Raw genomic sequence first — 10,000 nt, 5'->3', positions numbered from 1 at the left:
GTACCCAGACCTCACTCTGTCACTGGAAATGTGAGATCTGGTAAAGTTCGACGGTACACCATTTTTCATTGGCTACTAAAAAAGGTTGTGGCAATGCAATCTACGCTCCGATTGGCTTATTTCGCGGGAAACTTAGTGAAGGTTTGGTTTTCGCTTGCCTGTTCCAGACTCTCAGATAGTCGAGAAAACGAAAAGAACTGCGTGTGAAAAGCTAGTGGGGGCTTGGGTCGAGGCGAGGCGGGAAAGCCTGTAAGCATGTCTTTAAATTCTTCATTGCGCCCACTTTGCAAATAATCTTTCGCATGTCAAAATGTCAATGTCAAAGTATCGAAAAAGGACGGCATTGTGTGATCCCACGCGAGTTCAAGCGCGATTCTTTTATTGTTGTTCAAAGGTGATGCGTTAATTCTCGCTTGTGCGAGTACGTTAGCCAGAATTTAAGGCACTTTTAGGAAAATAACTTTACAAGCGAAAGAAGGCATTGTCAAAGCAACCGGGAAACGAGTGTCAAGGAAATCACCGACGGGAGATTTAGCAAATTCGACCAAAAGACACGACCAGTTCGAAAGCTGCGAGTTCCCGACGCTCTGTTGACTTTTCCAAGGAAATCAGAAACCCGACCACTGAAGTTTCTGGCCTAGATGATAAGATGGTCTCATCAATAAACTTCAGCTCTGATGCATCAGGACAACCGATAATGAATGTGAAAGATTGATATTTCATGTGGATGGCTTCAATTGCATTTGCAGTATACAGACACGTAGCCATCACCTTCGCTTCCTGAAAATTTAAAGCTTTAAGACATACAACGGAAATACAAGCCTGTTTTCGGCAATTTTTTTTGGGTTTTTTCTTTTTGCTCTCATTTTTTCGAAGGCGATGAAGGCAGGAATTTAATTGACCCTAGCTGGTGAATTCGAATACGCAGCCAAGTATTTGCATAAGAAAGTACAACAAAATATTGTACTTTTCTCGTTCGTCACAGTTTTCAGAGAGCGCCGATGAATGCTAACAATTGTGGCGTGCAGGGGACATAATAGTTGTGTCAAATGCGAACTATTTATCGTACCCGGTGATGCTATATTGTAAGCGGTGTGGAGAGATGTCGTATCACAACATTGAAGCGCTTTCGCAACGCGCGGTAGTAACTGAAAATTTATGCTTTTACCAAAACCAGTTGGAAGCATTGCAAACGGATCGTTTTTTCGACTTATTAAAGTTGAACAGACACAACTTTTGCTCGAATCTGAGGGCTTGTACGTTTGGGAATACTTTAAGACACTCGGCGACAGAGTTGACCTCTTTCTTTCGTGCTCCGCGCGAGAATCAAAATGATGACGAAAGTGTTGATGTAAACTTTCAAAATTGACCAATCAGAGGGTATACCAGGAGCTGGTATACCGGAATGAAGAATTTAAAGAGATGCTTACAGGCTCTCCCGCCTCGCCTCGACCCAAGTCCCCACTCGCTTTTCACACGCAGTTCTTTTCGTTTTCTCGACTATCTGAGAGCCTGGAACAGGCTAGGTTTTCGCAAGCTCATGTGCTGTTTTGAATAAATGTCAGTTGTGCGAAGTAGAGTTTTGTTTTTTTCCGACGCCGGAAAAGCTTTACAGTTGAGGAAAATCATTTTAAACATTTGCGACGTTTGTGTAAATGGTACCGACGAAAGCCCCACGTACCCTGTCACTCGAATAAAGTTCTACGTAGCTTGCTATGCTGTACGCAGAAACTAATAAATTCAAGTTGAAGTATGTAATTTATTCAAAATAGCATTTCTCGTTCTTAAAGCGTGACTCGCGAATTAAGTAGTAATCAATTATGAGTTTTACGGTTAGATTAACTACATTTTTCACGAGATCGTGTCAAGAAAATAGCACTCTTTGCAGTGATTCGGTCTAAGCACTCTTTAACATTTTTGCTTTCAATCTACGGTTTGTTAACTACACGCTTCACGAGATTGTGTGAAGAAAATAGCACTCGTTTACTGATTAAGCCTAAGCGTTCGTTTCAATGATTCTGCAGTTGCTCCGACAATTAAACAATCTCGACCGTTCAAAAACAATCGCCTGCAGCGCTTCTTTCTGTTTCGGCTTAAGTTTAAGGTTTCCTTGTCCTCTACCCAAAAGAATCTCTTCAAGAATACTCTCGAAATCCATGTTTATTCTGCAAAATCACCCAAAATCACAACAGAGTACGAACATGCGCAGTGATAGAAAAGCCCGTATTTCGGGCCTCGCTGGCACTGAGCATGCTCGAAATCGAACTTCACCAGATCTCCCTTCCGTATGACCGTGGGAGATCTGGGTACGAGATTAGGCATATGATATGGTGCCGCATTCATGGATCCTGAAATGTCTGGAGATGGTTGGGGCTGCCAAGAATATGATCTCTATAATCAGCGATAGCATGGTGAACTGGAAGATAGTATTAACATCAGGAGGCATGGATTTCGGGCAGGTGGACATTAGGAGAGGAATTTTTCAAGGAGACTCCTTTTCACCACTACTGTTTACAGTGATCATGTTACCCCTGACCCTGGTACTACGAAAAATGAGAGCTGGATACAAACTGGCAAAGGACATGAAGCCCATTAACCACCTACTATTCATGGATGATCTGAAGCTGTACGGAGCTAGCAAAGATCAACTAGACTCACTTGTTCAAGTAATAAGGATCTTCTCGCAAGACATTAAGATGTCTTTTGGGCTAGACAAGTGTGCTGTCCTGTAAATGAGAAGGGGAAGACAAGTTGGCAGTAGCGGAATAGAACTACCCGACGACCAGTATGTCGGGGAAATAGAGGAGAAAGGCTACAAATACCTTGGCATCTTATAGTTGGACCAGACTCTCAACACCAAGATGAAACGCAAGATAACATCGGAGTATATCAGAAGAGTCAAGAGGTTGTATCAATTAAGAATCAATGGAGGAAATTTGATCGATGGCATCAATACCTGGGCTGTAGGTGTAGTATGCTACATCGCGGGGATTGTGGACTGGACAATGGAGGAGGTAGCCAACATGGATAGAAGAACTAGGAAGATCTTGGCAATGAATGGCTGTCTGCACACCAGGAGTGATGTTGCGAGGCTGTACCTGCTGAGAAAGGAAGGGGGAAGAGGACTGATCGGCATCGAGGAGTGTGCAAGAAGAGAGAGCAAATCCCTTCATGGCTACCTAAGAGAGAGCACAGAGTGGATGCTTCAAGCTGCGTTGAGGGAAAAAGTGATTGTTGAAGAAGAGAGTCTGCAGAGTGTAATGTCTGCAGGACTATGAGAGGAGGAGAAAAGACGAGAAAGTTAAAAACTGGAAGGAGAAATCCCTACAAGGTGCTTTTGCCCAAAAAATATCAGATGAAGCTTGAGAGGAGTCTTGGAGATGGCTCAGGACTGGATTCTTAAAAAATTGAGACAGAAGGTTTGATTCTTGCTGCTCAGGAACAAGCTTTAACAACAAACTCGATTAAGTACAGCATAGATAAGACCTCAGAGACACCACTGTGTAGATTGTGTGGTACGACACATTGTCAGTGGATGCAAGAAGCTTGCCCAGAGAGAGTATAGGAAGCGCCAGGACAAGGTGGCCCTGCGGGTACACTGGGAGATGTGCATGAAGTATGGGATAGGATGTAATGACAAGTGGTATGACCATCAGCCCTTGCCAACCGGAGAAAATGGAGAAGTAAGGATTACCTGGGACATGACTATCTAAACAGACAAAGTGCTGAAACATAATCGGCCAGATATTACTCTAGTGCATAAAGACACGCACAAATGGACACTAATTGACATAGCTGTGCTAGCGGACCAGAACATCACCAGAATTAAAGAGGAGGAGATTAAAAAGAACCAGGAACTAGCATTTGAAATCAGAAGGATTCATCATGAAGCCTCCAAAGTCACAATAATACCTATCGTGACTGGTGCTCTTGGAAGCATATCAAAAGGTGCAAAGACCTGGTTTGGCAGGCTAGATGTACCAGACTTCCTTGGAATTGTACAATTATCCGCCATTCTTGGAACTGCTCACCTATTACGGAAAGTGCTGTGTCTCTAAGCTACGGGAAGTTGCTGAGACACAATAAGCATTACCCAGTGGAACAACTGTAGAGAATCGAATCGAATAATAATAATAATAATGTAATGCAATGCAATGTAATCCACGTGAATCGAGGTGAGATAAAACAAGAGATCCCTGGAATAAAAGTCAGCGATACAGTAGTTGTACAACCCCTGGAAGAAGATTCGCAGTAAAATTTCCTTGGAATCCTCAAGAATGTACGTCAGGAAGAGAAGAGAACGCTGGAGTGTGCTGAAAAGACATATCTACAACGTTTGTCAGTAGTTTGGTCGAGTCCACTATTAGATGACAACCGTGTGGCTGCCTCTAATCAGTGTGCACTAGCGGTCCTTAAGAACCCCCTGTGGACGCAGTATTGGCCGCTGACAGAATCAACAAGGACTGATCAAGAAGAATGGAGGAAAACACCCGGCGTCATCATCCACCCTATTATACCTGTCGAGAAAAAAAGGTGGACATGGCCTGCAGTCAGTAGGGGTAGAATACTAGATCAAGAGAATTAAGGCAGCAATGCAATTGTTCTCAAACAGTGACCCTAGAATGAAAATGGTGAAAGAGTTTGAAGAACGTTCTGCTGTTTTGGGACATCAATCACTGATTACAGAGGCCCTGAGGTATAGTAAAGAACTTGGACTGACGCTGAGGCTTGCCTACCCGAAACCAACGGTATGTGAAGTTGATGGAGAGGAGGTGACTGTGACAAAGGCAAAGCAACTGCTGAGATCAAAGTACGAAGAACAGTTGTTAAAACAGTACGTGATGAAGCACGGCAGGGAAAGCTACATACAGCCAGATGGAATGATGATAGCGTGAGCACTAACAACTGCTCCTGATGGCTAAGCGAATAGACGTCTTGCCCAACGTATGTTGTGGCCGGTATGTGTGAGTTATACGAACAGCTACTACTAACGAAGTTATATCAAGTTAAGAAAATTAAGATGTCACAGTAAAGTGACGTGTCCTACTGTATGTGTAACCTGGCACAGGAAAGCGTAGCTCACGCGTTTTCGGGATGCTCAGCCCTCGCCCAAAACAAGTATTTGGCAAGACACAACAGTGCGCTGAAAATGTTATGTTTTGAGCTGCTACGAGAGTTACAACTGGTCGAACGCCTTCCTGCATGGTATTCACCAATCAAGCCTAAACCAGAATACGTCTCGGAGGATTTCCAAGCATTGTGGGATATACCTACTTATGGGGAGAACCATGAATTGCAAGCTAACAGAATCGATGCAAAGATAGTGAACCATAAAAGCAAGGAAGTAGTAGTCTTGGAGATGAGTTCTCCGCGAATCGAGAACAGAGAAAAGAAGCTGAAGAGAAGTCAGTAAAGAATGGCCCATTATGATGGGAGTTTCAAGAACGAAACCCTGGATGTACAGTCGATCAGTACAATATTATCATGGACGTGCTTGGAGGTTGGTCAAGGACTATCGAAGAAGGACTACGGACGTTGCTGAGAAAAAAAAAAAAAAAGATGTGCAACGAAACATGCAGACGTCAGTAGCGTTTAGTACATTGAATGTTGCAAGGACATTTAAGATCATAACATAAACAGTAAAATAACAGTCTTTTTATTTTATTTTAAAGGCTGAACATGATAAGAACATTACATAAGCGTAAAGTTTATTAGTACGTATGAACAGTACTTTAAAGGATATACTTAAGGACGGTGCCTACTAATTAAAGATATTTTTGCCCCGGTGTGTGATTATGCACAAATGTAGACCTTAACAAGTGTTATTGAAATCCAAAAAGAAAATTGGGGGTAACCACGCATTTTTCAAAGATAATTCATGAATAATATTTGTAAAACGCTTTAAAATACAAAGCAATGTATGGCGTTCTTTCTAATATTGAAGCTTAATTATCTCTCAAAGATGCATGGTTACCCCCAATTTTCTTTTTGGATACCAAGAGTACTAAGATCTACTTTCTCCGGATAGTTTTAAACCGCGCAAAAATATCCCTGTATTAGTAAGCATCGGCGATAGGAAATCCGAGTATCTGGATATGCGCAGAACTTTGTGCGCAATAACAATAGTAGGCACCGTCCTTAAAAACTAAAGAAAATTTAAATATTAGGTTCTAGGGATTAGAAGTTCAATTAATTTATGCAAAATATTTAGAGTGGTTTTCAAATGAATGTCGCAAAACCAAAACCAAAGTAATTACTTTGGCCAATCAAACAGGACGGAGAATATCCAGTAAACCAATCAAAACTGGAAGTGATAACACGTAGCCGACTGGCATACTGAAGTCCAATAAACTGCACCCATAATGATAATAATAATCATCATCATCATCATCATCATCATCATCATCATCTACTAGTTACCTTGTAAGAAGGTCCATTTTTCGAAAAAAATATATCGTTCACCTAATTTGGTAGCAATATATTTTTCCAATGTTAATCTGTCATGCGTAACAGATATAAATTAACGTATAGGTAATATTCCCCTACACTGTTGTTTTTCGTTTTTGTTTTGTTGTTTTTGTTGTTGTTGTTGTTTTTTTTTAACTGGATCATTCGATAATGCAATTCCAGACTTTTGATTGGCTTTCCGAGCTTGCGTTGAAATCGCGTGCTCTGATTGGTCAAAAACCTATGGTTTATCGTACCAGTAAACTCACAAAAAAGCTAATAGAGATTAAAAACTGTTATCTTTGAGAAATGGTATTGAAAGATTTCTGAAGACACCGCCAGTAAATCCAGGAATTTCTCTTTCCAAAGATCCTTAATTTCTTCTTTCGAACCAGATGTTGGATGCCAAAATAAAACAAATGAAGAAACACGGTTTGCAAAACACCAGTCCCAGACCGGTTTTCCAGCCTAAAGACCTCCAAAAACTAAAAAAAAAAGTGCCTCAAAAAGGTTGTAAATCACAAGCCGGAGTTCGAGTGATTTACAAGGTTTTCGAGGCTTTTCTCATGGTCTCTAAACATCCCGCGTGGGTTTATCACGCCGGGAAACGCATAGAAAATGCGGTCTATTGCTTAAATAATCACCTCATACACAACAAGCGTGAGTGGTATAATTCTTTTGTTTAAAGAATCAAGAAGTCTTGCTACATCTTTGTGATTTCCTTTCGCAAGACCAACCAGACCAGGCTTAGGGTCGCTATTTCTGGGGCAAAGTATAATGGCTCACAAACCATGGCCGCTAAGCACTGGAATTGTATTATACAATGATCCAGTTTTTCGTTAGAAAAATTATTTTCTTTACCTTGACCTAGAAATCGCAGCCGTCAAACTGTGTTCTTGTTTTTCTTTCGAAGCGAAATCTAGCTAAATTTCTTTTTCAATTTTGATGAAAAATTGTTCCACTCATGCTTGTCGGATTGAGATAACTATAGCCAATCACACACTACGGGCCTCTTTGGGTAACCTCTCATATCCAACCTTTTTCCTCTAAAAAGGGGGGTCATTTGATGAGAGGTTGTGGAGCTTGCTTCAGAGGAAAGGGGATCCTAACAGAGGATTTACATAATTCTGTATTGATAATCAAAGTGAAACCTTTTTGTCGAGGGCGTAATATTCCTGGTATTGCTACGTCTTTTGTTTTTGCTTTTTAATTGGTTTTGTTTTGTTTTGTTTTGTTTTTTTTTTGTTTGGTTTTTTTTTTAACGCTATAGCTACGTCTTTCTAAGAGAGATCTTGGAATTCCCCTTTGACTGAAAGGCGTTGCACCAGACGCATTCAATAGTTACTGATCCCAACTAACCTCTTGGAACGGATAAATGTGGCCATCCTTCTCTTTGCAGTATTGATCCAACAAGTTGGCGTTTATGGTCTGTGCTCTGTATTTCAACGGAAGTGTATTTAAAAGTAGAGAGTGAAGCAAGAAGAGCTTGATTCTGTCTTCGGTAGCTTTCATTCTTTTCTGTTGCAAAAACAAAGAAAAAAATGCGAGAGGATCTTAGTTATATCTTAGGCAATTGGTGGTATTCTAGAGAAATTTTGAAAACTACCCAATTTACACTCCTTTTTGTGGTTCTTGAAATCATTGGCTTCATTACTTCCCCGTGTCTAACTTATTATTCTTAAAATGCAACGACTCAATCATTTCACAAACCTCGTTAAAGTTTGGCTCGTTAATGACCTTGTAAAGGATCATTTCGCAAGCAAGCATAGTAGCCAATCCACGGCAGCCGCCTTGTCGAGGAGATTTGAGAGCAGTTTTGATCTTTTCTTTAACGTCAATCTAAAACCAGCAAAAAAGCAACGGTCTCCTTAGAATATGGATGCTACATATTACATTTCATGAAATGCATGAACCTTTACCACCTGCTCTCACTATCAGAAAATGAATAAACTTAATTTTCTATAAGCCTCCTGGATTCGTTTAGGTTTCTTCGCCATTTTTTTATCTTCGACTCGAAAACCTTTATTCCGTACTTCTTCTGTTTTTTCACTGACACACACCATGCTCACGTCTTCGCCACTTTTTTTTTTCGGGATCAAAATTGATACCATCTGGCAGCGACATTTGTTCTTGGGAAACTGTTGCAGACAGTATTTCGAGCGATAAAATGCTACATTATCCGAGGTTCGTGTTTTCTTTGTTTCTCTCTTTTTTTTATAGCAAATGACAAATCACACCTGACTCGATGAACAATCTCCTGAACATCCATGTTCATTCTCTGAAGCTTCCCTACGCCAGTAAGACATCAGAACTTTCCAAGTTTCGCGCACTGGCTCCATATACTAGTGAAACAAATGATACCAACATAACAATAGAAAAAATTAAAGAACATTATAATAATTTAATAAAATGATAAAACAATAATGCCATCTTTCTCTAAAACAACTTTGCATTACTACATTTTTCACACAAAGGGGAACATTTGACTAGCTCTTGTCCATAAAAGACCAGACGAGAGAAAAATTTGTCAATGATCAACCCAGTTTGGAAAAGTTTTGAAATTATTGTGAAACGGGTGTTGTTGAAAACTGGTGTAACAGGTAATTTCCTTAACTTACCTTTCTGAACAGCCAGTTGTGGTGAGAAGTAGACTGCGTGTAGAATCCCATCACTTTAGTCGCAGTCATCTCAATGCCAGAGATAAATACGCAATTCAATTCCTGCCCAAGACTATGAAACAGAAAACTTCTGAAGAAAAACTCCAAACATAACTGTTTCTTTTTAGTGGTTTTAAACGGAACGCTCTCCGCGTCAGTCAGCAGGAGAAAAGCAGGAATTTTGTCCTTGATATATGTTTTCCATTGTTCTCCCCAGAAATTATCAATTGAAGTGATAACCGTAAAATTTGTATTGTGCTCAAGGTGAAGAATAAGTGATTGGCGAGCTACCAGCATGGACGGATGGCTACTCCACAGGATTTCCATGTCTTTAAAGAAGACGATGTGAAAAACGCCACCTACACAAAAATTTTAAAAGGTGGAAAGTAGATTAGATTATTATCTCATAGGTTAGATTATTATCGTTTACATATTTTTGACATTGTACAATTAAGTTGAACGGGTTAGAATAATCACAGAGTAGATCAGATAACATGGATATTTCTTTTTGAGGGTCCCTTCCTCTGATGTTGTCGTAGACTGTCCCTAAGATCCCAAAAGATGTCGTCGCACTAGCTGGCGAAACTAACTGATCCCGAGAACCAGTACCAATTGTTAACCATATCGTACTTTTTGAGAAATGGAGGCTAACCTTTATCGGTGAAGTATTGCAGGAAGCGTTCCAGTAGGTAAGTCAAGTGAAGAAACTGTCCACCGTTACTCCAGTCCAGGCTGGCCTCTCCAAGAAGTTCGAAAAGCAAAGAGTCACCATCGATCATGAAGATCTCAGCGTCTACGAAATCCGTCAGTATGTTGATATACCTGACAGGTGAAATGAAAAGTAACGGATAAATTGTGCAAGTGTTTCAGCCATTCAATGGTTCAATTAAGATATG

General features: G+C 40.5%; 1 protein-coding gene across 23 annotated transcripts in view; it reads right to left on the bottom strand.

Annotated features, from left to right (window-relative positions):
- LOC138010384 (probable ATP-dependent RNA helicase DDX60) overlaps positions 1 to 10,000 on the bottom strand; it is a 103,502-nt gene that overhangs the window by 57,049 nt on the left and 36,453 nt on the right. For all 23 annotated transcript variants that reach the window (XR_011124457.1, XM_068857322.1, XM_068857319.1 and 20 more), the window contains 5 exons: positions 9,757 to 9,926; positions 9,066 to 9,463; positions 8,685 to 8,789; positions 8,158 to 8,286; positions 7,807 to 7,965 (listed from right to left, as the gene is read on the bottom strand). Coding sequence is in view for 22 of the 23 variants with exons in the window: in XM_068857322.1 (XP_068713423.1) it covers positions 7,807 to 7,965; positions 8,158 to 8,286; positions 8,685 to 8,789; positions 9,066 to 9,463; positions 9,757 to 9,926 (961 nt within the window). In the remaining variant the exon portion in view is untranslated. The remainder of the gene's footprint in view (positions 1 to 7,806; positions 7,966 to 8,157; positions 8,287 to 8,684; positions 8,790 to 9,065; positions 9,464 to 9,756; positions 9,927 to 10,000) is intronic.

Source organism: Montipora foliosa, chromosome 7, assembly GCF_036669935.1.
Source record: "Montipora foliosa isolate CH-2021 chromosome 7, ASM3666993v2, whole genome shotgun sequence".
NCBI lineage: Eukaryota > Metazoa > Cnidaria > Anthozoa > Scleractinia > Acroporidae > Montipora > Montipora foliosa.
The sequence above is the reverse complement of the archived record's forward strand: the minus strand, read 5'-3'. Positions and strand labels throughout refer to the sequence as shown.